The sequence below is a fragment of the Oncorhynchus masou genome, chromosome 8, assembly GCF_036934945.1.
Source record: "Oncorhynchus masou masou isolate Uvic2021 chromosome 8, UVic_Omas_1.1, whole genome shotgun sequence".
Classification (NCBI taxonomy): domain Eukaryota; kingdom Metazoa; phylum Chordata; class Actinopteri; order Salmoniformes; family Salmonidae; genus Oncorhynchus; species Oncorhynchus masou.
In genome coordinates, this window is record NC_088219.1 from 15620619 (window position 1) to 15647857 (window position 27239).

Sequence of the window (27239 nt, forward strand, 5' to 3'; positions counted from 1 at the left end):
GACGAAAATAGAACATTCTACCACAAGTCAAGTGACGTGAGTAGTCGAAGATGCTAGCTTGCAAGAGCGAGGGCAACGAGCCGCAGCAGCGAGAGCGAGGCTGCATTGGAATCTGTTGACGAGCAAGTTGATGAGCAACATAAGAGAAATGTACACTGTTCCTGTTCTCCGTCATGGATAGGCTTAGTCCTCCTACTCCTATGTAGTTAACAGGCAATTTAGCTGACAATTGGAAACGTTTCAAGCAGAGATTCAATATCTACCTAACAGCCAGTGGTGAAGGGGGAGATGATGACAAATTGAAAGCTTCCATTTTTCTGCATGTTATTGGAGAGGATGCATTGGACAGTTACTATAGCTTTCAGCAAGACGAGGCAAACTTGACATTGACTGTGCTAATGGCTAAATTTGAGGAGTACTTTGTACCAAGCCAGAACGTCACGTTTGAGAGATACAAGTTTTTCTCTCATGTTCAGAAACGGAGTCAGTTTTGACCAGTGTTTGACTGAGCTGAACACACTGAGCAAAATGTGTGAATTTGAAAATCTGAAAGACTCACTAGTGAAAGATAGGATAGTCTGTGGCATACTTGATAATGGACTCAAGGAGAGATTGCTGCGTGAGCAAGATTTAACTTTGGATAAAGCAGTGAATATGTGTCAAGCAGCTGAAACCACCAGAGCACAACCTAAAGAGCTGTGCAGGGATGAGACGTCAGTGTATGCAATACACACAACGCCTTACAAAACAAAAACAAGCAAAAGAGAGATATCAAAACACTACATGTGGAAAATGTGGATTCATTCACAAGCCAAAAAAATGCCCTGCATATGGCAAATCATGTAACAACTGTGGGAAAAAATAATAATTTCTTAAAATGCTGCAAAGCTGAGGCTACAAAGAAAAAGGTTCACACAGTCGAGATGGAAGAATTCTTTGTTGATTCTGTGGAAATATGCAATGCAGTAAATGCTGAATGGATTGTGCCATTGACTGAATGAAACTATAATACCATTCAAGCTTGATACTGGAGCACAGGTAAACCTGTTATCGCTGGATGACTACAAAACACTGAAGATGAAGAGCAAAATACACCCGGTGAAAATTAAGATTACTGGTTATACTGGGGAGAACATACCAGTCAAAGGTAGCTGCATAGTAACTTTACAGCACAAAGGAAAACTGTTCAGAGCACAGCTGCTGATTGTGGAAAAGAGTGTACAGCCTATTCTACAAATCAATGCATGTGAAAAGCTCAATTTGTTGAAAGGAATGTATGTAGTGACATCACAGACTGAAAATGACCAAGAATCAATACTGGCTGAGTATATGTGTTTGAGGGTCTTGGATGTTTACCAGGAGAACACAAAATATGTACTGATGACAAAATTACTCCAGTTGTGCCTGCATGCAGAAAAGTTCCATTTGCACTGAGGAAAAAGCTCAAAGAGGAACTCGGACGCATGGAAAAGATCACAAAAATGGATGAACCTACAGACTGGGTAAGCTCACTGGTTATTGTGGTGAAAAAGAGCGGCGATCTCAGGATATGTCTAGACCCGAGAGATTTCAACAAAGCAATCAAGAGAGCATTTTAAGTTGCCAACCAGAGAAGAGATAATGTCGCAGTTTGCTGGAGCAAAGTGGTTCAGTAAGCTTGATGCCTCATCAGGATTCTGGCAAATGAAGCTAGATGATGCAAGCTCAAGGCTATGCACATTCAACACACCTGAGGGCAGGTACAAATGTCTTCGTCTACCATATGGGATTCTCTCAGCGCCAGAGGTCTACCACAAGACAATCCACATGATCTTCGAGCACATTCCAGGAGTGGAGACTATGATGGATGACATCATCATCTGGGGGTCCACAGAAGAAGAGCACGATGCGAGAGGAAGACAAGTGCTGGACCAGACACGGAAAGTCAACCTAAAACTAAACAAGGACAAATGCGAGTTTGGTGTGAAAACACTTACCTTCGTGGGAGATGTACTTTCTGAGGACAGAGTCAAATCAGACCCGAGGAAAACATCAGCCATCAACAACATTGAGCCCCCGAAAAACAAGGACGATGTGAGACGCTTCATAGGCATGATCACCTACCTTGCAAAGTTCATACCTCAACTGTCAGCACAGTCCACTCCACTCAGATGTCTTCTGGAACAGAAAAATGAATGGGAATGGTCCCATGAACAGGAAAACTGCTTCAAAAACCTAATGAAGACAATCACAGAAGAGCCAGTGCTCAGGTTGTATGATCCAGAGAAAAGCACAAGGATTTTCTGCAGACGCGTCACAGTTTGGCCTGGGAGCAGTCCTTCTAAAACAGCATGACGACACATGGCAACCTGTCGCATATGCGTCCAGAGCCTTGACAGGCGCAGAGACAAGGTATGCACAAATAGAGAAAGGACTACTGGCAAGCACATACGCTTGCGAAAGGTTTCACCAATATGTCTTCTGATGAGACTTCGAAGTAGAAACTGACCACAAACCATTGGTGTCAATCATGTTATGCCAAAGAATGATTGTCCATTGAGAATCCAGAGAATGTTGATCAGACTGCAAAAGTATGATGTGAATATGATCTATACCCCGGGAAAGTTCATGTTCGCTGCCGACACTCTTTCTCGAGCAGTCAACAAGAAGGAGAGCTTCGACACACAGAAAAACACTGAGTTTCAGGCCTATGTCGACATGATCATAGCATCACTTCCTGTGTCTTCTGAGAGTATGAAGCAGATCAAAAGAGTGACTGCAGCTGACCAAACAGAGTTGAAAGAAACAACACTGATAGGATGGCCTGCACAGAAAAACAACTGTCCACGAAGAATACAGGATTACTGGATGTGCAGAGCAGAGCTCACCGTTGTGGATGACATAGTGTTCAAAGGCAACAAGATTGTCATTCCCATGACACTACGCAAATAAATGCTACAGAAAATACACAAGAGCCACTTGGGTGAGGAAAAATGCAAACCGAGCACGAGAAGTAATGTACTGGACAAGAATGAACCAGGAAATCAGCCAGACCACTGCTTCATGTGAACTGTGTTTGACCTACAGGCCAAAGCAGCAAGCAGAGCCGCTAATGCCTCATCCACTACCCAACAGACCCTACTACAAAGTTGGAGTTGACCTTTTTGACTACAATGGCAAAAGTCACATTGTTGTTACCGACTACTACTCAAACTACCGTGAAGTAGCAACACTGCCAACGACCTCCAGCAAAGCTGTAATCACCTACCTGAAATCAGTCTTTGCAAGACATGGGGTTACGTCTGAACTGTACTCGGACAATGGCCCGCAGTTTAAGTTACGAATTCCGATCGTTCGCTAACGACTGGGGATTCTGACACAACACCTCCAGCCCCAACTACCCAAGGTCCAACAGCTTAGCAGAGAGTTCAGTCAAAATTGTCAAAGGTCTGATGAAAAAGGCACACGATGGAAAGGAGGATTTCCTAAAAAATCTGATGATCTACCGCAGCGCACCGCTGCAGAACGGACTTTCACCTGCACAAATGTTGATGGGACGTCGCATCAGAACCAACCTTCCCATCCATGAGGACTTGCTAACACCCAGAGGTGCTCAGAAAGTCAAACTCGCAAAGGAAAAACAGAAAGACAAACAAAATAGCGACACAACAAAAGTGCAAGACACTTACCTGAACTGAAACATGGAGATCATGTACGACTCTGAGACATCACTACAGGAACCTGGATGCAGCAAGGGTGTGTGCAGAGAGAAGTTGCACCACGATCCTATGAGATCCAAACGGAGCATGGATCACAACTGAGACGAAACAGAGTGGATCTAAGGCTTCAGCCATTCACAGGGGACTGAGGATCATCAGGAGGATACTGCTGAAGCGTCAAATGCCTTTAGAAATGGACAATTCAGTCAGAACACTGACAATGAACGCTGTCCAACTGTTTCAGGAAGCACTTCAGCAGAACGACCAAAAATTACTGTCAGAGCCCCTGAAAGGCTTATTGAGAATTGCAAAAAAAAAGGGCACCTGGACTGAATGTTTGGTTTATGTGAAAAGAAATAGGGCCACAATAGAGTATTGTTGGACAGACTATTTAGTTGAAAAAATATTTATTTTTAAGGGAAAAAAATTGGGGAAAGAAATGTGTGTTATTGAAAATGGCATGTTATGCAGGTTGAGTAAACAAATGTGATGTGACACGTGTAGTTACATAGAAAAGTAGTTTTCTTTTAAAAGAAAGAAAATATGTTGTTTTGTGTTCAAACATTTAGACTACGTTACCCAGCAGGCTATGCGGGAGGCGGATGGTTAAAGAACGCCTTGCATGGCTAAGCATGGAGTTTTCTAGCTGAAGTATATGTTCATTAAAAGTAATTAAACCTACACCCCGGTTTGTTATTATATAAGGAACAAACATAACACTCTACACAATCAACACATAAAACGGTCAACCGAATCGTTTCTAGTCAGCTCTCCTCCTTCCGGGCTTTTTCATCTTTGAACTTATATGGTGATTGGGATCTAAACTTTCATAGTATTACTACACCTACCGGCAACACAGTTCGTCTTTCAATCACGTGGGTATAACCAATGTGTAACTGAATTTCTCTTCTTCAGAGGAGGAGTAGCAAGGATCAGACCAATGTGCAGCGTGGTAAGTGTCCATGATGATATATTTAATAAATCAACAGAACACTGAACAAAAGTAAAAACAAACTTCTAGGGCCTCCCGGGTGGCGCAGTGGTTAAGGGCGCTGTACTGAAGCGCCAGCTGTGCCATCAGAGTCCCTGGGTTCCTGCCCAGGCTCTGTCATAACCGGCCGCGACCGGGAGATCCGTGGAGCGACGCACAATTGGCCTAGCGTCGCCCGGGTTAGGGAGGGATTGGTCGGCAGGGATGTCCTTGTCTCATCGCGCACCAACGACTCCTGTGGCGGGCCGGGTGCAGTGCGCACTAATCAAGGTTGCCAGGTGCACGGTGTTTCCTCCGACACATTGGTGCAGCTGGCTTCCGGGTTGGATGCGCGCTGTGTTAAGAAGCAGTGCAGCTTGGTTGGGTTGTGTATCGGAGGACTTTCAACCTTCGTCTCTCCCGAGCCCGTACGGGAGTTGTAGCGATGAGACAAGATAGTAGCTACTACAACAATTGGATACCACGAAATTGGGGAGAAAAGGGGGTAAAATTAAAATAAAAAAGTAAAGACAAACAAACAAAAAGTCTCGTATGGTGAAAACACTAACACAGGATACAACCACCCACAAAACACAATAGAAAACAGGCTACCTAAATATGGCTCCCAATCAGAGACAACGACTGACACCTGCCTCTGACTGAGAACCATACTAGGCCAAACACATAGAAATATAACAGAACAAAACATAGAAAAACAACATGGAATGCCCACCAACTCACACCCTGACCAACTAAAATAAAGACATAAAAAAGGAAGGTCAGAACATGACAGTACCCCCCCCCCCCCCAATGGTGCGCAAAACCTGAATCTATAGGGGAGGGTCTGGGTGGGCATTTACCACATTGGTGGCTCTGGAGCGGGACGTGGTCTCGGCCCACTTATGTGGCACCTTAGGAGTGGCGACCCACCGACCCCGGATTGGGGACCCTAGCAACGGGTCCCGAATGGACGGGAGATTCCGGCAGCATCGGACAGGCGGGAGACTCCGGCAGCTCCGAAGTGAAAGGCGATTCCGGCAGCTCCGAAGTGAAAGGCGATTCCGGCAGCATCGGAGTAACGGCAGACTCTGGCAGCTCAGGACAGATGGGAGACTCTGGCAGCTCAGGACAGACGGAAGACTGACAGCGCTGAACAGGAGGGAGACTGACAGTACTGGAAAGACGGGAGACTCTGGCAGCTCAGGACAGACGGGAGACTCTGGCAGCGCTGGACAGGAGGGAGACTGACAGCGCTGGACAGGAGGGAGACTGGCAGCGCTGGACAGGAGGGAGACTGGCAGTGCTGGACAGGAGGGAAACTCTGGCAGCGCTGGACAGGCAGGATCACCTGTAGGGAGGAGACGGAGAGACAGCCTGGTGCTGGGGGCTGCCACCGGAGGTCTGGTGCGTAGAGGAGGCACCGGATAGACCGGACCGTGGAGGCGCACTGGAGGTCTCGAGCACTAAGCCTGCACAACCCTACCTGGTTGGATACTCCCCGTAGCCAGGCCAGTGTGGCGAGGTGGAAAAGGCCGCACTGGGCTGTGCTGGTGAACCGGGGACACCATGCTGGTGCCATGTACCCCGGCCCGAGTAGACGCACTGGAGACCAGATGCGCTGAGCCGGCTTCATGGCACCTGGCTCAATGCCCAGTCTATCCCGGCTGATACGAGGCGCTGCGCTGTAACGCACCGGGCTATGCCTGCTCACCGGGGACACCGTGCACCTCACGGCATAACACAGTGCCTGTCCGGTCCACCTCTCTCCACGGTAAGCACGGGGAGTTGGCGCAGGTCTCCTACCTGACTTAGCCACACTCCCCGTGTGCCCCCCCTCTCTCAGCTTTCGCTGCCTCCAGCTCTGCCTTGGGGCGGCGATATTCCCCAGCCTGTGCCCAGGGTCTCTTGCCGTCCAGAATCTCCTCCCATGTCCATGAGTCCCGAGATTTCTGATGCCGCTCGTTATCACGCTGCTTGGTCCTTGAGTGGTGGGTGGTACTGTAACGGAATTCCTCTTCTTCAGAGGAGGAGTAGCAAGGATCAGACCAATGTGCAGCGTGGTAAGTGTCCATAATATGATATATTTAATAAATCAACAGAACACTAAACAAAATAACAAAAGTACAAACAAACAACCGAAACAGTCTCGTATGGTGAAAACGCTAACACAGGATACAACCACCCACAAAACACAATAGAAAACAGGCTACCTAAATATGGCTCCCAATCAGAGACAACAACTGACACCTGCCTCTGATTGAGAACCTTACTAGGCCAAACACATAGAAATATAACAACAGAACAAAACATAGAAAAACAACATAGAATGTCCACCCCAACTCACGCCTTGACCAACTAAAATAAAGGCATAAAAAAGGAACTAAGGTCAGAACCTGACACAATGAGGAGAGTGTACGCGGGTACCTGCTTCTATAAACCAATGAGGAGATGGGAGAGGCAGGACTTGCAGCGCGATCTGTGTCAGGAATAGAAAGGAGTTCTATTTTAGCCCTTGGCAATGCCGATGCGTGCCAGCAGCGTAGGTGCAATAATTGAATAACATAGATTTCTAAATGTATTTTGCAACTCTTGCGCACGTGATGCGAGCGGTGTGGTCAGCCTATAAGGTGTGCCAGAGGTGGAGAATGAGGATGTGCGAGGAGAGGCTATCCGCATCTGCCAAGAAGTTATGCCTGCAGAGAAGAACAAAGTTAGTGATACCATCGTTGTTGTGCATCACCTCGGCAAGAAGCAACAGCAAAACGATTCAAGACCAAGGGGTATCACCATCCTCTTCACTGCCAGATTCTACCGGGATGCTGTCTGGAAAGCTGCTAGGAAGAACCCCTTCCTTCAGAGCCATGGTATGTGTTTCGCGGAGCATCTCAGCCCAGAGGACATAGAAAGAAGGAACAAGTTGTGGCCCACGACCAAGAAAGCACGAAATGAGGGAAAGGCTGCTTACTTCGTTGGAGGACAAGGCTTCATCAATGGTCCAGAAATCCATATTCCTCCCTAGAATCTCACCAGAAGGAACATATTGATGGTTTCGGCCATGGTATTCTCATTTTCCTTGTATTGATTAATGTTACCTAACATGCATCAGGTGACTATTTTTCGGAATACTCAGGTTCCTCAATTTATTAGTTTGTTCTTGTATGACCAGAAGGCCTAAATTATTTACCAACTTACGAAGAAGACTGAAAGTTGTATTTATTTTTTATGTATACAGTAACTAAGATACTGTTTTAAAGGGCATACAGGTCTGCTCTGACTTTACAGTTATTGTTCTATTTAGTTATTAATACTTATTTCCAAGTGAAAAAGGTCTTAGGAACATACAATAGTTGGTGTTATATAATAGTGGTTTGTAGGTGTTAGTTGGTTGTATGTAATATTGGTATATAGGTGTTAGTTGGTGGTATATCATAGTGGTATGTAGGTGTTAGTTGGCGGTATGTAATAGTGGTATAAAGGTGTTAGTTGGTGGTATATAATAGTGGTATATAATAGTGGTATATAGGTGTCAGTTGGTGGTATCTAATGGTGGTATGTAGGTGTTAGTTGGTGGTATATCATAGTGGTATATAAGTGGTATGTAGGTGTTAGTTGGTGTTATATAATAGTGATATATAGATGTTAGTTGGTGGTATATCATAGTGGTATATAATAGTGGTATGTAGGCGTTAGTTGGTGATATGTAATAGTGGTATGAAGGTGTTAGTTGATGGTATGTAGGTGTTAATTGGTGGTATATAATAGTGGTATATATTGTGGAATGCAGGTGTTAGCTGGTGGTATATAATAGTGGTATGTAGGTGTTCGCTGGTGGTATATAATAGCTGTATATAGGTGTTAGTTGGTGATATATAATAGCAGTTTTTAGGTTTTAGATGGTGGTATATAATAGTGGTATGTAGGTGTTAGTTGGTGGTATATAATAGTGGTACATAGGTGTTAGTTGGTGGTTTCTAATAGTGGTATATGGGTGTTAGTTGGAGGTATATAATAGTGGTATGTAGATGTTAGTTGGTGGTATATAATAGTGGTATATAGGTGTTATTTGGTGGTATATAATAGTGGTATATAACAGTGGCATACAGGTGTTAGTTGGTGGTAGATAATAGTGGTATATAATTGTGGTATATATGTGTTAGTTGGTGGTATCTAATGGTGGTATATAGGTGTTAGTTGGTGGTATATAAGTGGTATGTAGGTGTTAGTTGGTTGTATATAATAGTGGCATATTGGTGTTAGTTGGTGGTATATAATAGTAATATATAAGTGTGGAATGCAGGTGTTAGTTGGTAGTGTATAATAGTTATATATAGGTGTTAGTTGGTGGTATATAATAGTTGTATGTTGGTGTTAGTTGGTGTTATATTATAGTTGTATATAATATTGGTATATATGTGTTAGTTGGTGGTATATAATAGTGGTATATAGGTGTTAGTTGGTGGTATATAATAGTGGTATGTAGGTGTTAGTTGGTGGTATATAATAGTGGTATATAGGTGTTATTTGGTGGTATATAATATTGGTATATAATTGTGGTATATAGGTGTTAGTTGGTTGATTATAATAGTTTTATATAGGTGTTAGTTGGAGGTATATAATAGTGGTATGTAGGTGTTAGTTGGTGGTATATAATAGTGGTGTATAGGTGTTAGTTGGTGGTATATAAGTGGTATATAATAGGGTATATAGGTGTTAGTTGGTGTTATATAATAGTGGTATGTAGGTGTTAGTTGGTGGTATTTAATAGTGGTATATAGGTGTTAGTTGGAGGTATATAATAGTGGCATATAATTGTGGTATATAATAGTGGTATATAGGTGTTAGTTGGTGGTATTTAATAGTGGTATATAGGTGTTAGTTGGAGGTATATAATAGTGGCATATAATAGTTGTATATAGATGTTAGTTGGTGGTATATAATAGTGGTATATAATAGTGGTATGTAGGTGTTAGTTGGTTGTATATAATTGTGGTATATAATAGTGGTATATAGGTGTTAGTTGGTGGTATTTATTAGTGGTATATAGGTGTTAGTTGGTGGTATTTAATAGTGGTATATAGGTGTTAGTTGGAGGTATATAATATTGGTATATAATAGTGGTATATAGATGTTTGTCGGTGGTATATAATTAGTATGTAGGTGTTAGTTGGTGGTATATAATTGTGGTATATATGTGTTAGTTGGTGGTATATAATATTGGTATATAGGTGTTAGTTGGTGGTATATAATAGTGGTATATAATGGTTGTATATAGATTTTAGTTGGTTGTATATAATTGTGGTATATAATAGTGGTATATCGGTGTTAGTTGGAGGTATATTATAGTGGTATATAATGGTGGTATGTACGTGTTAGTTGGTGGTGTATTATAGTTGTATATAATATTGGTATATATTTGTTAGTAAATTGTATATAATAGTGGTATATAATAATAGTGGCATATAGGTGTTATTTAGTGCTATATAATAGTGGTATATAATTGTGGTATATAGGCATTAGTTTGTGATATATCATAGTGGTAAAAAGGTGTTAGTTGGTGGTATGTAGGTGTTAATTGGTGGTATATAATAGTGGTATATAGGTGTTAGTTGGTGGTATATAAGTAGTATGTAGGTGTTAGTTGGTGGTATATAATTGTGGTATATAGGTGTTAGTTGGTGGTATATAATAGTGGTATATAGATGTTTGTTGGTGGTATATAAGTAGTATGTAGGTGTTAGTTGGTGGTATATAATCGTGGTATATATGTGTTAGTTGGTGGTATATAATATTGGTATATAGGTGTTAGTTGGTGGTATATAATAGTGGTATATAATGGTTGTATATAGATGTTAGTTGGTTGTATATAATTGTGGTATATAATAGTGGTATATCGGTGTTAGTTGGAGGTATATTATAGTGGTATATAATGGTGGTATGTACGTGTTAGTTGGTGGTGTATTATAGTTGTATATAATATTGGTATATATTTGTTAGTAAATTGTATATAATAGTGGTATATAATAATAGTGGCATATAGGTGTTATTTGGTGCTATATAATAGTGGTATATAATTGTGGTATATAGGCATTAGTTTGTGATATATCATAGTGGTATAAAGGTGTTAGTTGGTGGTATGTAGGTGTAGGTATAAGGTATATAGGTATAATATTGGTATATATTTGCTGGTTGGTGGTATATAATAGTGGTTTATTTGTGTTAGTTGGTGGTATATAATAGTGGTATTTAGGTATTAGTTGGTGGTATATAATAGTATATAATAGTGATATATTGGTTTTAGTTGGTGGTATATAACAGTGGTATATAGATATTAGTTGGTGGTATATAATCGTGGTATTTAGGTGTTAGTTGGTGGTATATAATAGTGGTATATAGGTGTTAGTTGGTGGTATATAAGTAGTATGTAGGTGTCAGTTGGTGGTATATAATCGTGGTATATATGTGTTAGTTGGTGGTATATAATAGTGGTATATAGGTGTTAGTTGGTGCCCACTGCACTGAGGCTAGGTAACACGGTCACCACCGATAAATCCATGATTATCGAAATCTTCAACAAGCATTTCTCAACGGCTGGCCATGCTTTCCACCTGGCTACTCCAACCTCGGCCAACAGCTCCGCCCCCACCGCAGCTTCTCGCCCAAGCCCTTCCAGGTTCTCCTTTACCCAAATCCAGATAGCAGATGTTCTGAAAGAGCTGTAAAACCTGGACCCGTACAAATCAGCTGGGCTTGACAATCTGGACCCTCTATTTCTGAAACTATCCGCCGCCATTGTCGCAACCCCTATTACCAGCCTGTTCAACCTCTCTTTCATATCGTCTGAGATCCCCAAGGATTGGAAAGCTGCCGCAGTCATCCCCCTCTTCAAAGGGGGAGACACCCTGGACCCAAACTGTTACAGACCTATATCCATCCTGCCCTGCCTATCTAAGGTCTTCGAAAGCCAAGTCAACAAACAGGTCACTGACCATCTCGAATCCCACCGTACCTTCTCCGTTGTGCAATCTGGTTTCCGAGCCGGTCACGGGTGCACCTCAGCCACACTCAAGGTACTAAACGATATCATAACCGCCATCGATAAAAGACAGTACTGTGCAGCCGTCTTCATCGACCTTGTCAAGGCTTTCGACTCTGTCAATCACCATATTCTTATCGGTAGACTCAGTAGCCTCGGCTTTTCGGATGACTGCCTTGCCTGGTTCACCAATTACTTTGCAGACAGAGTTCAGTGTGTCAAATCGGAGGGCATGCTGTCCGGTCCTCTGGCAGTCTCTATGGGGGTGCCACAGGGTTCAATTCTCGGGCCGACTCTTTTCTCTGTATATATCAATGATGTTGCTCTTGCTGCGGGCGATTCCCTGATCCACCTCTACGCAGACGACACCATTCTATATACTTCCGGCCCGTCCTTGGACACTGTGTTATCTAACCTCCAAACGAGCTTCAATGCCATACAACACTCCTTCCGTGGCCTCCAACTGCTCTTAAACGCTAGTAAAACCAAATGCATGCTTTTCAACCGATCGCTGCCTGCACCCGCATGCCCGACGAGCATCACCACCCTGGATGGTTCCGACCTTGAATATGTGGACACCTATAAGTACCTAGGTGTCTGGCTAGACTGTAAACTCTCCTTCCAGACTCATATCAAACATCTCCAATCGAAAATCAAATCAAGAGTCGGCTTTCTATTCCGCAACAAAGTCTCCTTCACTCACGCCGCCAAACTTACCCTAGTAAAACTGACTATCCTACCGATCCTCGACTTCAGCGATGTCATCTACAAAATTGCCTCCAACACTCTACTCAGCAAACTGGATGCAGTTTATCACAGTGCCATCCGTTTTGTCACTAAAGCACCTTATACCACCCACCACTGCGACTTGTATGCTCTAGTCGGCTGGGCCTCGCTACATATTCGTCGCCAGACCCACTGGCTCCAGGTCATCTACAAGTCCATGCTAGGTAAAGCTCCGCCTTATCTCAGTTCACTGGTCACGATGGCAACACCCATCCGTAGCACGCGTTCCAGCAGGTGTATCTCACTGATCATTCCTAAAGCCAACACCTCATTTGGCCTCCTTTCGTTCCAGTACTCTGCTGCCTGTGACTGGAACGAATTGCAAAATCCCTGAAGTTGGAGACTTTTATCTCCCTCACCAACTTCAAACATGTGCTATCTGAGCAGCTAACCGATCGCTGCAGCTGTACATAGTCTATTGGTAAATAGCCCACCCATTTTCACCTACCTCATCCCCACACTGTTTTTATTTATTTACTTTTCTGCTCTTTTGCACACCAGTATCTCTACCTGTACATGACCATCTGATCATTTATCACTCCAGTGCTAATCTGCAAAATGGTAATTATTCGCCTACCTCCTCATGCCTTTTGCACACAATGTATATAGACTCTCCTTTTTTTCTACTGTGTTATTGACTTGTTAATTGTTTACTCCATGTGTAACTCTGTGTTGTTTGTTCACACTGCTATGCTTTATCTTGGCCAGGTCGCAGTTGCAAATGAGAACTTGTTCTCAACTAGCCTACCTGGTTAAATAAAGGTGAAATAAAAAAAAAATATATATATAATAGTGGTATATAATGGTTGTATATAGATGTTAGTTGGTGGTATATAATAGTGGTATATAGGTGTTAGTTGGTGGTATGTAATAATGGTATATAATAGTTGTATATAGATGTTAGTTGGTGGTATATAGGTGTTAGTTGGAGGTATATTATAGTGGTATATAATAGTGGTATGTACGTGTTAGTTGGTGGTGTATTATAGTTGTATATAATATTGGTATATATTTGTTAGTAAATTGTATATAATAGTGGTATATAATAATAGTGGCATATAGGTATTATTTGGTGGTATATAATTGTGGTATATAGGCATTAGTTTGTGATATATCATAGTGGTATAAAGGTGTTAGTTGGTGGTATGTAGGTGTTAATTGGTGGTATATAATAGTGGTATATAGGTGTTAGTTGGTGGTATATAATAGTGGTATAGAGGTGTTAGTTGGTGGTATATAATAATGGAATGCAGGTGTAAGTTGGTGGTATATAATAGTGGTATATAGGTGTTAGTTGGCGGTATATAATAGTGGTATATAGGTGTTAGTTGGTGTATTATAGTTGTATATAATATTGGTATATATTTGCTGGTTGGTGGTATATAATAGTGGTTTATTTGTGTTAGTTGGTGGTATATAATAGTGGTATTTAGGTATTAGTTGGTGGTATATAATAGTTATATATAGGTTTTAGTTGGTGGTATGTAATAGTGGTATATATGTGTTAGTTGGCGGTATATAATAGTGATATATTGGTTTTAGTTGGTGGTATATAACAGTGGTATATAGGTATTAGTTGGTGGTATATAATCGTGGTATTTAGGTGTTAGTTGGTGGTATATAATAGTGATATATTGGTTTTAGTTGGTGGTATATAACAGTGGTATTTAGGTGTTAGTTGGTGGTATATAATCATGGTATAAAGGTTTTAGTTGGTGGTATATAGGTGTTAGTTGGTGGTATATAATAGTGGTATTTCGGTGTTAGTTGGTGGTGCAATGTTTTCCTTTTACCCTCTTCCTTTTTGTACCACAAAATGTTATGTAATTGAACACACACTACTGCACATTAGGTGGCAGCATGCACAAACAAAATGTGTGAACGCCAGGATACCAAAGGTGTGTTAGTGTAGGGCTGAAATAAAAGCCTCTTCTCCATGTGTGTCCCCAGACAGACTGATGCAATGATAGGCTTCCACTTCTCGCCTACATCTGATTAGCTTCCACTCATAGGCTACTTATTGCAGACTCTGATGCTTCTCTTCTTTGGCATATGGTGATTTTATTGTCATTGGATGCATTGTGAAAACAAACCTTTTATTCCAGTGTATAGGTCTAACATGTGCAGTAACTTGGTGAAATAAACACTTGCAGAAAACAACCAGACAGTAGTATGACACCATATTGAAGAACCTACAGTAGTCCTAATGTAATGTTTCCCAACCCTGGTCCTCAAGTACCCCCAACAGCACACATTTTTATTGTTACCCTGGACAAGCACACCTGATTCAACTTGTCAACTAATCATCAGGCCCTCAATGAGTTGAATGAGGTGCGTTTGTCCAGGGCTACAACAAAATGGTGTTCTGTCGTGGGTACTGTGTGACCAGCGTTGTTAAACACTGGCCTAATGACAGGAAAGAGACTGATATAGCCTACATTAGTAGGCCTATGTCCTGTGCTCAGAGTGAATTACATAGTCTTATTGTCTACTGTTATACCTCATGTATTTTACAGGTCATAGTTGAACTTTGACAATGTGAATCTATTGTTATTGACAATTGGTATGGAAAGTATTACTAATTAATGTCTGCTCAACATTGACTTGAATGGGCTATTCTATTCTCAAGAAAACGCAGTAAATTATGTATTTGACAATTTTCCGCATTTTGAAATGTCCTCATAATGAACAACACAGATTATTGTAATATAATGGTATCTTGGCCACCTATGCTGTGTCACCATTCTGAATACATCAAAGCTTTTAATATCATAATTTCTGCTACAACTACCCAACCAACAAAGAATGCAACACCAACTCAGGTTTTGACAAGGCCCTCTGCCCACCAAAAGACACTTCCCTACTTCATAGAATTCTTTCTGGACTCCTCAAAGCTCAAGGACAGAGTAACTGTTCCACTTCCAAAGCTTACTCTTGGCTTATGGATTCTCTGCTGACCTGATGGGGAGTCATTGTCATTGGTCTTGAGGCTGATGGATGAGGAGGGAGTTGAGGCGCAGGATCCCCCCACACTGCTGGACCTCTTCCTGGAGGCTGAGCTGTGTCTCAGAGTAGCCTTGGCTGCCACTTTGAAAGAATGGGCCGCAGTGCTACAGCGAACCTCCTCTATAGTGTTCCTGGACGGTTTGAAGAGGATGATGTAGACTTTATTGAAGAAAATACAGGCCAGCAGTCCAAAGCTGGAGGCTAGTATGGCGATGACCTCCACAGCCGACACAAACTTTCCATAAGTGCTGAAGTAGGCAGGGATGAAAGAGATCCAGACGATGAAGAAGATGAGCATGCTGAAGGTGATGAACTTAGCCTCGGTAAAATTCTCTGGCAGTTTTCGTGATTTAAATGCAAAGAAGAAGCATATGGCTGCCAGCAGGCATGTGTACCCAATTAGGAAGCCAAGCGCCATCATAGAGCCCTCATTGCATGTAATGAAAATGATCTCATCAATGTCATGGTTCCTGTAGCTCGCCGGAGGAGCATTGTAAAGCCAGACCACACATATCATCACTTGCACAAATGTGAACAGGAACACCAACAGGAACTGCAAGTTTAGCCCCCACCACTTACGATGGAGACTGGTGGGGATCTTTGCTTCGAACACTAGAAGTACTCGGTTAGTTTTGACCAGGATGCAGGAGATGCAGAGAACAAAACTTATCCCGAATGCAGGCTGGCGTAGACGGCATGTCCAGTCCTGGGGTTCACCAATGAAGATGAGGGAGCTGGAAAAACAGCAGATAAGTGAGAACAGGAGGAGGTATGATAGCTCTCTGTTTGTGGCCTTAACAATTGGGGTGTTGCGAAATCTGATAAACACTCCCATCACAAATGCTGTCAAGAATACCCCCAGCACAGAGCATAATGCCAAGGCGATCCCAAAGGGCTCTGTCCAAGACAGAAACTCTATCTCCTTCAGGAAACAGGATGTGTGGTTCTCATTAGACCATGAGTCATTGGGACACTTGGTACAAACACTGGCATCTGCAGGAATAGAGAAGTAGTGTTTGGATTTTTGATAGAAACATGAAATAGTTATAGATTTATATAATGGGGTAGTTCAGATTTTTCACTGTCTTTCTTACCTTTGTGATCACTATACTCTCCTTCTGAGCATTCTGTACATTCAAAGCAACACGTTGGCATGCTTTCTATAATCCCCTTTCTGGTGCCTGGTTCACAATCTTCACTACAGTTAGAGAATGGCACCTAATGAAATGACAGAAACCCAGACAAAGATCATGCATCATATGATTTTGGATACAGACACAATAGAAACAAAATGCAGCACATACTGTATTTTAGGAAGAATACATTTACAAAAAAAAAATCAATATCAAATCATTTCTGGGTAACAATTAAGTGCCTTACGGTAATAGTTGTCCATTAAAATGGTCAAAAAGCAACAAAAATGGCTTTTTAGCACAACACTTTCTCAAGCAAGAATTTTGATAGGACTATCTGGGAGTGGTCTGAGGGGGATGGATGTGTAATCTGTAAACTAGCTGTTATTGGCAGAGAGATTGAGCTATTTTATTGGTCTATATTAATTTACTAATTAATTAATTATTGGTCTATATTAATTTTTGGTCTATCCCTAATTTTGGTAGGCCGTCATTGTAAATAAGAATTTGTTCTTAGCTGGCTTGCCTAGTTAAATGAAGGTTAAATAAATACAAATAAATTCACACCGCCTGGTGATGTCACCAGGCAAGCCAAAACTCCACCCATGCAAAACCTGCAAATCAGAAAGTCCTATGTTGATTGTCCCTGTTTGGAGCAACATACCTCAGTATTATATCCATTCCACAGAATCTTTGTGTTATCAATGAAAAGTTGAACTCCTCTCTTAGCTCGCATGTTGTAGAAACCGACCTCTTCAAACACAACAGAACCATCCTCAGGAGACCGGTGCCAATTGATAATGGTGTAGTTTCCTGATGGATCAGCATTCTCATCAAAATGTACCTTTTCTCCCATACTGTTTGAGAAGTTTAAATGTCTGAGCTGCTTGAGAACCTGGAACACAGAGCCAGGTATTTGATTAGGAAGGGATATAGGAAAGTATACAAAGGGTTCAACAAAGCTGGGAGCAAACAAAAAGAGTATACAAATGGATGTGTCAATGTTAGTCATTAGATTTCCTACTCTTTTTAAAGTATCCATTTACCTGCCATGCTTCTATTTTCTTTATATCGGCACATGAGTTGTTGGAAAAAAGACCCCGTCCAGGAATGCAGGTGAGAATGTCCTGCAGGGCCTGTGCAATGGAGTGAACTGCAACATACACATTATAGGAAATACGAAGATGAGTGTAATCCAGATATGGGGTCTCTGCACCCATAATGTCCTCCTCTCCAGTACACAATGGTCTGAAACTGGTGCTCCCATTCTCACTGTCTCTCAGTCTCTGGCTGTCTTCCAGATAGCAGTTAAAAGTCTCCTCCCAAAACTCCCTGACAAACTCATTGTGGCTGGATTTCTTTGGTGTGACCTCTTGTAAGAAGTCCTTGAAGCCAGGTATTTCGCCTGCTCGGAGTGCAAAGCCAATGGTCCCAACTACAACATCAAGGTACTCTGGTTTGGCGATGAGGGAGGTGGTTGCCCAAGCCTCGCTGGCCAACCAGATGCGGTCTGTGATGTTCCGTCTGACCATCTCTTTGATAAGAGGCTCAATGTCAGGCCCACTGGCGAAAACGACTATAACTTTAGCTGAGGAGTTCTCAATACGGTCAACCAATCCTTGGATCTGCCACTCCTCAAAGTACTGAGAGATCAGCTCACTCAGATGGATACAAATGTCTCGTTCTTCCATCTCTTTCTCAAATTTTTCAATCCCTGGACGTCCATACTCATCATCAGACGCCACTGCAATGACCCAATTCCATTGGAAGTAGTCAATGATATCTGCCATGGCAGTGGCCTGGTGCTCATCTGTGGGAATGGTCCTCATGAAGGATTTGAACTGGTTCTTGTTGCTCAGCAGGCGACTGGAAGAGGCATAGCTAATCTGCAGCAGTACAGGGGGAATAAAGTTACTGTGATTTGTTGTTGATCGATTTAAATAAATCAGGAAATTGGAATTGAGATTGTAACTCACCTGTGGGATGTAGAAGAGGCCCAACAGATTGGCAACAGCAGTGGAGACTGCTGACCCAGAAGCCCCCACCACTGCTATAGTCGAAGGGATGTGATCTGTGCAGTTACAGAATTCATCCAAGTTAAGAGAGTCAATCTTATTCTGTGCTACGAAACTGAGGGTAGCCTCCAGGGCCTTGGACACGGTGTTGCAGGTGTCAAAGATCCTGTAGCCCAGTGTGATGTTGGGCAGGAGAGTACTGCTGTTGTTGATCTCCTCTATTGCAAAAATCATGGCCTGAAGCCAACGGAATCCCCGGAAATTGTACCTGCAAGGGGCAGCACACCATAACATGCATTTAGATACCTTTTGTTTTTCATGAAGTACAATCCAATAATACTGACTGCAATACATGAATTTATATATTTAAAGAACATTTCATCCTCAGTTAGCACAAAGCATAGTTTATACAGTTTTGCATAAAAATAAACATAGCCTCAATTGCAGATTCAAACCTTACCGTACACACTCTGTGGATTCTGGTCGCGCTGCCAGGTCTTGGTCTTTGGAGGTAACACCAAAGTGCATTGGAAACAGCCCGCCCAGCAGAATATCCCCAGTCTTCTGTGCTCTCTGATGAGGCCCATAGGTGGAGATGACAGAACTGAAGCCCAAAAGCACCAGGTAATACAGGTAAAATCTCATCGTTTAGCTCTCAGGAGCGGCTTATTCTCTCAGCACATTAGACTTCAGAGTTAACCTCAGTCTTGTCCCCTCCAGTGACTCTGGCTCTCGCCTTGTTTCTGACTCATGCTGTTCTTGATCTGAAAAACAGTGTGAGAAGTCCATTAAAGAGAGAATTAGAAATGTGTATATTCTTAGTTTGACAAGTCAATTGTCTTGCACAATCCTGTGAAAAAAAAGTATTTAAAAAAGACAATGTTTTAAAGGTTAATGAAATATAGCTAACCATGTTTGGCCCTAATGACTGCCATTGTTAGATCTTGTCCAATGTAGAACACGGAGGAAAAAGTCACTCTGCACCGTGAACCCTTTTGGGTATAGAAGCATTACAAGTGTCTGAGCTCCTATTGTTGTAGTCTTTTCCCCTCTTGTAGATGCACAGTAGGAGTGACATGCACTGAGAGCGGCGTCACACTCCACTGCTCTTCCTTCCTGCTAGTGCAATGCTGTGGCCAGTGTACCCGGTCACCATGGAGAGGGAGTAATAACGGCCTGCGTCTGGCTAATTATCCTGGAAAAATGCTAGAGCAGGATTGTGCTATTGAGCAAAAGCCTGCTAGAACACTCTCTGGAAAAGGATACTGAACAGGTTATACAGAGGTCGGCAGGGCCCCGTCTATACCAACCTAACTTTCAAATGTGTGCCCAACTAAGAAATTAAACTGATTGGTGTGAAAATCTGATACTGTACATCCACAGTAGATGAGTGTTTGCTGTGACTGGCAAAAGTGATTGGATATTACAATAATGAAAACCCAAGGAGGATGGATTACAAGGCTACCATCAACCATAATTTAATTTCACGTGGCATAGTAATGTCTGAGAGCATTTTTTTTAATACCTTTTACTAGACAAGGGTTAGGGAACCAATTCTTATTTACAATGGCCACACCCAGATGTCACTTGGCCAATTGTGCGCCAGCCTACGGGACTCCCAATCAAAGCCAGTGTGATACAGCCTGGATTCGAACCAGGTTGTCCGTAGTGACATCTCCAGCACTGAGATGCAGTGCCTTGCACCACTCGGGTGCCCCAGGTCACATAATTCCCATAACACAATGCATAATTGAAAGCAAACATCTTCCAAGTATGTACTCTTACCTAGTTCCTTAGTCTTTACTTTATGAATACATTAAAAACGAGTTTCCTTCAAAATAATTGATAAAGTTATTTCCACATAATGCTAATGCAGCTTTAGTAAACAAGTGAAACAGGTGTTAAGATAAACCCAATGATTGTATATACAGTTAATTTCCCAAAAGCACAATGTGTTTCCATTTAATGGTATACAACAACACTATCCATCATATGAAGAGCTGAGGCAAGAGAATCTTACCTTGATTTCAGACAAACCAAAGGAAATACAACTAATAACAAAAATGTAATGCTGTTGGAACAAAGACTCCTGCAATTCTAGTCTCGAATTAATTCAGCTCAGTGGTTTTGCCAAACCCCGCATCTGAATGAGATGAAACATTAACTAGGAGGGCAGTCCATTTCCTTTAGGAGAGGAGCCAATATTTGGTCACTCCTTTTTCAAGTTCGTTGTAGTTGAGTAAATTCGGGAGAAAAAAAAAGGTAATTCCCAAATCTTAGTTATACACTGAAATGGCGGACCAAATTCAGGGGTTAGTGTAGTGTCAAATACAATTCCAAGATCTGAAGAAAATTGCAAAGACAAATACATTTTATTTTGTAGGTCACAAAATAATGTCAAAAGAAACAATGTCTCCCACGTGTATCATGCCAAAGTTACTATTTAAATAAGGTAATGAATTAAGCACAAATACAAACTTAAATTACAGTACAGAAAAACATAAAGAGCAGACTTGTCCTTTGTTATAGGAGACTTGGAAAAACATTTCTACACCACAAACTTGTTCTTTGTTATTGAATTGCTTTTGGTGGCTGTGTCTGCATGAGCTTGATATCCAATGACGAGTTTTGGAGGTAGGCCTAGTCCTTCCTTGTACTTTCGTCTGAAAATATGAATCATACGGTAAAACATTAATTTAGCTGACCAATCACATGATCAAACAAAGATAGCTTTGAAAATAAAAAAAAAGCTGTTAAAGCTGGATGTATGAGGGAAATGGTTGATGGCAATTATTTGTAGCCAATGCTATATGTAATTCTAATATCCTGGGAGCAATGGATTGCACCATTAGGTCTTTCCTTGGTCTAATGGAAATCCATTTTTCATTAGGTTGCTATGCAAATGTCCTCATCCTGAACAATTATAGTTTACAACATGATGGCCAACAGGACACATCTGGCCCAAGCCTAGCTGTAACTGGAGTGAAGCCGGCAGATAAAATCCATGACTGCTCAAGGCAAATATGACAAGTCTGTCAAGACACCTGTGAATCAGGGTAGACATGACACTACAGAAACTAGTAATTTTGTCCGGCCACACTGAATAATGTCAGACTTACCCAATATAGGTAACTGCTTCTCCATTCTCTGTATCGGTGGTCCAGATGGCAATTTTGTCACCTTTGGCTCGAACATTAATGACAGCGCCACAAACATCCCTGCTGAAGGAGCCAAAGCCCTCTCCAATGAGGCAAAGGAGCTGTTAAAAAAACAAACATTTAAAATCATTCATTTGAAGGAAATGCATAAAGTAAAGATTTCTTGCATTTCAGAGGACTACAGTTAGATTCCGCTCCAGCAACAAAAACAGGGGACAGTATTAATTCAGTGGTCCCACATCATTGGTTTCCTCAGTCTTACAGGGCCCTGGGTCTGAACCCTAACAGGGTCCTAGACCTCCTGACAGGCCATCCTGAGTTGGGGAAGATAGGCAACAACACCACCACATCACTGAGCTGCAACACAGGGGCCCCACAAGGATACGTGTTCAGCCCCCTCCTGTACTCCCATGACTGCGTGGCCACGCAGGCCTCCAACTTGATTATCAAGGACATGTCCCTCCAGGACATCTACAGCACCGGTGTCACAATGCCAAGATCATCAAGGACTTCAACCACCTGAGCCACAGCCTATTCACCCCGTTATTATCCAGAAAACGAGGTCAGTACAGGTACATCAAAGCTGGGACTGAAAAACAGCTTATATCTGAAAAACAGCTTATATCTGAAGGCCATCAGACTTAAATAGCCATCACTCCCAGCCTCCCGCCCTGAACTTATTCACTAGCCAGCTACCACCCAGTTACTCAACCCTACACCTTGGAGGCTGCTGCCCTATGTACAGACATGGAACACTGGTCACTTTAATAATGTTTTACCCATTTCATATGTATACACTATCATTTTAATCTATTGCTGTACATATACTACATAATATATCCACTGTCCATAATGTCTTTACATCACATAGTTATACTCTGTACTCAGACATTGATCGTCCGAGTATTTCTTAATTCCATTATTTTACTTTTCGATGGTATTATTATTTGATTATACTGCACTGTTGGAGCTAGGAACAAGCATTGCTACACCCACAATACCTTCTGCTAAATAATGTAACCAATCATTTTATTCGGATTTGAATCAGCTTTCTGACAAATATTGAGAAAACAGTATTTCTGGTTTTCATAGTGTTACAAAACTGACAGTCTCCTTCCAGAAGCGGTCGAGTTCAGTGTGCCTCTGCTGCTTCGACAGTGTAATCAGCCAGCGTCCTCCACACTTGTTACGCCGGTCTTCCCACATTGGCTCAATGCCATCCTGGGGGAAGTGACAGGATCACTTTAGTCCAATTAATATAGGAGTACATGTACAAGAAGTATTATGGAAAATGTAAATCTCAAACTGAAGGATACTCCAAAAGTCTACATCACCTTGAAAACTGAGTAGTCACAACCAGATGAAAGCTTGCTCACCAGCTGAATGTTGTTGTACAACCTATATAAAAAAAATACATTTTCAGCCAAGATGACAACAAAAAAAAGTGTTGGTGACCTACATCATAGGTTCTCAATATACTTTTGTAGGTTTAATTTACTGAAACTTGCCTAGAAGTTTCAGATCGCCACAGTAGATGTAAAACTGTCAAGGATATCAGCCATTTAGTCTACTGTAAATCAAGGAAACTGCAAAACTCACGCCCAGAAGTCTTCCACTGTGTCAAACTTCGTGATGAGCCTTAGATTGTCCTGCCACATTTTGCTCTTATCGTTCTTGTAGAACCAGAGAGCCCATCTGAAACACAATGCACAAGTGATTGAATAAAAGGAGGGGTTGGTGGACCTCCAAATATTACAAATCAGATAACTTAAAACTGATTTGCAAGTGATTTCACTTCCTGCACATTAAATTCCATATTGCAACAGAAACCATTTACCGTTAAAGAACCAAACAGAGTAAATTAAAATTAGAGGGACCTACCCGAATTGGTCCAATATAAAATTACCTTTCGTTGCTAAACGTTTTCCATTGAGTAAACGGTTGGTTGCGAAAACATTTAGCAGACGAAACGTTTTGCAACAATCAGCGTAATGAACACACCAAACTGTAAATGTTACTGATTGACAAAATAGAAACTTCCAAGTAATTGAAATGTACCAATAAATCTATCAACCGGAAAACACACCTGTTTTGTAGGGGATGCTTCACATGTGGTCCCACAACAACGCGTGCCACTTTATTATCAACCTTTTTTTGGGCTCCATCAATCTTTTTTAGGGCTCCTTTGTCCTAAAAATGGGAGAAGACATTTATAAAATAGCCATATAGGAAACGTGTAGGGAGACGACTTCGATTGAATTAAAAGGCACCGGTATCAAAAAAGCAATAATTATTTTAACAAAACTGTTCTAAAGGAAAGTTAGTCAATTTAAAACTAGAATTCCAGCAAAATATAGCCTAATGAAATCTTACCAAGCGAACTGCAACGCACGCCATCATGAACGTAATTAGTTTGACGAAGCAGGTGTGGCACTTGAGGTGTCGCAGATAATTGAAACGGGTTTTTCCGGTGGATTTTTAACGAAATTTGGATTAAACCAGAGAGGAAGAGGCAAAGCGAGAGAGTCCTTTCCCGTCATAATCTTTCCACGCGGGAATACAGCGATAAGCAGACCGCTTTGAAGACAGCTTCCTTCCCGCCTTAGGAACGACTCCAATTGTTAGGGCGGAGATAAGACCATCTCGTCATTATATACAGTATCTCTTATTAAACTTCAGTTATGACATGTTGGCATTTCACCCATGTACTTTAAGCATTTACCACAAGATGGTGCCGTAGGCAACATACGGTAGTTTTCATTATTCTTCAGGCACGTTATGGACATTTGCTGGGGGGAAATCAGATAATTTTTTAAATAGAATTAAATCAATACAAAAAGTACATGGGGGGGGGGGAACACAAGTATATTTAAGGAATATACAAAGGACATTTGGGCTAGGGGGTACATACAATATCAAGTTACACAAGGGTCTTAATAAGAGTCCTACACACATTTAGAATTCTAAATGCCTTTTTGTTGGTAGAGTATTTAATTGTCTTAAAACATAGTTACATGTATTTTTGTAAAGTAAGAAAATGTAGTGTTTTGTTTGTAAATTTTCATTTGTGAATATGAAATTTGGCCCCAAAAAAATCTGAAATGAATTGCATAAAACTGTTTCAACTTATTTCTATTGTAGGTAAAGAATCCAAGCAGCACATCTCTCCATAATAGTGTAACATTTTCATAAATGTGTTAAATTATAAATCTACTGATTCCTGACATGAATACAGATTCCTGACATGAATACAAGTTTCCATACACTAAGTTGACTGTGCCTTTAAACAGCTTGGAAAATTCCAGAAAATTATGTCCTGGCTTTAGAAGCTTCTGATAGGCTAATTGACATAATTTGAGTCAATTGGAAGTGTACCTGTGGATGTATTTCAAGGCCTGCCTTCAAACGCAGTGCCTCTTTGCTTGACATCATGGAAAAATCAAAAGAAATCTGCCAAGACATCAGAACAAAATTGTAGACCTCCGCAAGTCTGGTTCATCCTTGGGAGAAATGTCCAACCGCCTGAAGGTACCATGCTCATCTGTACAAACAATAGTACGCAAGTATAAACACCATGGGACCAAGCAGCCAGGAAGGAGACTTGTTCTGTCTCCGAGAGATGAACGTACTTTGTTGAGAAGTGCAAATCATTCCCAGAACAACAGCAAAGGACCTTGTGAAGATACTGGAGGAAACGGGTACAAAAGTATCCATATCCTCAGTAAAATGAGTCCTATATCTACATAACCTGATAGGCTGCTCAGTAATGAAGAAGCCACTGCTCCAAAACCGCCATAAAAAAGCCAGACTACGGTTTGCAACTGCACATGGGGACAAAGATTGCACTTTTTGGAGAAATGTCCTCTGGTCTGATGAAACAAAAATAGAGCTGTTTGGCCATAACGACCATCGTTATGTTTGGAGGAAAAAGGGGGATGCTTGCAAGCCGAAGAACACCATCCCAACTATGAAGCACAGGGGTGGCAGCATCATGATGTGGGGGTGCTTTGCTGCAGGAGGGACTGGTACACTTCACAAAATAGATGGCGTCACAAGGAGGAAAATTAGGTCGATATATTGAAGCAACATCTCAAGACATCAGTCAGAAAGTTAAAACTTGGTTGCAAATGGGTCTTCCAAATGGACAATGACCCCAAGCATACTTCCAAAGTTGTGGCAAAATGGCTTAAGGACCACAAAGTCAAGGTATTGGAGTGGCCATCACAAAGCCCTGACCTCAATCCTATAGAAAATTTGTTGGCAGAACTGAAAAAGCGTGTGCGAGCAAGGAGGCCTACAAACCTGAGTCAGTTACACCAGCTCTGTCAGGAGGAATGGGCCAAAATTCACCCGACTTATTGTGGGAAGCTTGAGGAAGGCAACCTAAAACATTTGATCCAAGTTAAACAATGTTAAGGCAATGCTACCAAATACTAATTGTGTGTACGTAAACTTCTGACCCACTGGGAATGTGATGAAAGAAAAGCTGAAATAAACATTCTTAAAATAAAGTGGTGATCCTAACTGACCTAAGACAGGGAATTTTTACTAGGATTAAATGTCAGGAATTGTGAAACTGAGCTTAAATGTATTTGGCTAAGGTGTATGTAAACTTCTGACTTAAACTGTATAATATGTGTGGAGAAAAATGATGCTCGGGATCAAGAAAAGAGAACCTGCTGATGAAAAGCAGAAAGTTTCACTGGAACTTTGTCAATATTATAATTGCAATCCAACATGAAGTTAAGGCCACCAAAAGTAGAGAAGACATGATGAGGAATAAAGTTCCACATAGAAGTGGGTCTTCTTAGGAATTGTTTTATCCAATTGATCTTAAAAGTGTTATTTAAGGTAGTAAGTGCCTGAAAATTCAGCCCACCATACTCATAAGTGTTCACAACAGATTTCTCCACAAAAATCAGAGGATTCCACATGTGCAGTACAGAGCTTCTGGACTGAAGGGAGTGGGCCTGAACTCCAATTTCACAGTGAATTCTAAAGCATATTCATTTTGCACACTTAGAGCACGTTAATATAACAAAGCATAATCATTGACATTTTAGAACTCATGAAATTTAGTAGAAGCAATAACGAAAATAAATATGCAGTGTTTTATTTAATTATGATTTATTGTCATAAATCATACTATATGTTTGTCTATGGTTGTAAAATTTCCAAACACAGTCAATACGCTATGAACCCAAAATATTTCCTATTAGAGAATAAGAGCTATTGAAGTGGGGATTTGATACATCTTCTAGAGGACTGTGATCGTCAACTGGTTATGAAATACATGAGTAAATTATGAAATACTGTATGTACCTTATTACCTTTTACATCATAGGTCACCTAAATGTGCCCTGTTCTGGAATGTTCATATAGGTTTTGCCATGAAGGTGAGCATCAAGCTCAAGTCACTACCATGCATCCCTAAAATAAT

At 41.4% G+C, this 27239-nt stretch overlaps 2 protein-coding genes across 2 annotated transcripts; both read right to left on the bottom strand.

The window, feature by feature from the left end:
- Window positions 1-14534: 14534 nt before the first annotated feature.
- On the bottom strand, window positions 14535-19286 carry casr (calcium-sensing receptor). The gene is made up of 6 exons (XM_064971617.1): window positions 19102-19286; window positions 18603-18909; window positions 17673-18512; window positions 17291-17521; window positions 16588-16711; window positions 14535-16486 (listed from the first exon to the last, which is right to left on the bottom strand). The coding sequence occupies exons 1-6, from the start codon at window positions 19284-19286 to the stop codon at window positions 15348-15350; spliced, it is 2826 nt and encodes a 941-aa protein (XP_064827689.1). The 3' UTR covers window positions 14535-15347.
- A 1902-nt stretch (window positions 19287-21188) lies between these two features.
- eif4e1b (eukaryotic translation initiation factor 4E family member 1B) lies at window positions 21189-24429 on the bottom strand. Its single transcript, XM_064971618.1, has 7 exons — window positions 24173-24429; window positions 23886-23989; window positions 23399-23494; window positions 23134-23197; window positions 22907-23020; window positions 21761-21900; window positions 21189-21304 (listed from the first exon to the last, which is right to left on the bottom strand). The coding sequence occupies exons 1-7, from the start codon at window positions 24197-24199 to the stop codon at window positions 21190-21192; spliced, it is 660 nt and encodes a 219-aa protein (XP_064827690.1). The 5' UTR covers window positions 24200-24429; the 3' UTR covers window position 21189.
- Between the last annotated feature and the right edge of the window lie 2810 nt (window positions 24430-27239).

Coding starts and splice junctions, on each gene's coding strand:
- eif4e1b (XM_064971618.1), bottom strand. CDS start 24,199: ATGATGGCGTGCGTTGCAGTTCGCTTG. Junction 23,198..23,398: donor ACAGTGGAAGACTTCTGGGC/GTGAGTTTTGCA, acceptor TTTTTTATATAG/GTTGTACAACAACATTCAGC. Junction 21,305..21,760: donor GAAGCAGTTACCTATATTGG/GTAAGTCTGACA, acceptor TCATATTTTCAG/ACGAAAGTACAAGGAAGGAC.
- casr (XM_064971617.1), bottom strand. CDS start 19,286: ATGAGATTTTACCTGTATTACCTGGTGCTTTTGGGCTTCAGTTCTGTC. Junction 17,522..17,672: donor AGAAAATAGAAGCATGGCAG/GTAAATGGATAC, acceptor TCTGTGTTCCAG/GTTCTCAAGCAGCTCAGACA. Junction 16,712..17,290: donor GGAATGGATATAATACTGAG/GTATGTTGCTCC, acceptor TCATTTCATTAG/GTGCCATTCTCTAACTGTAG.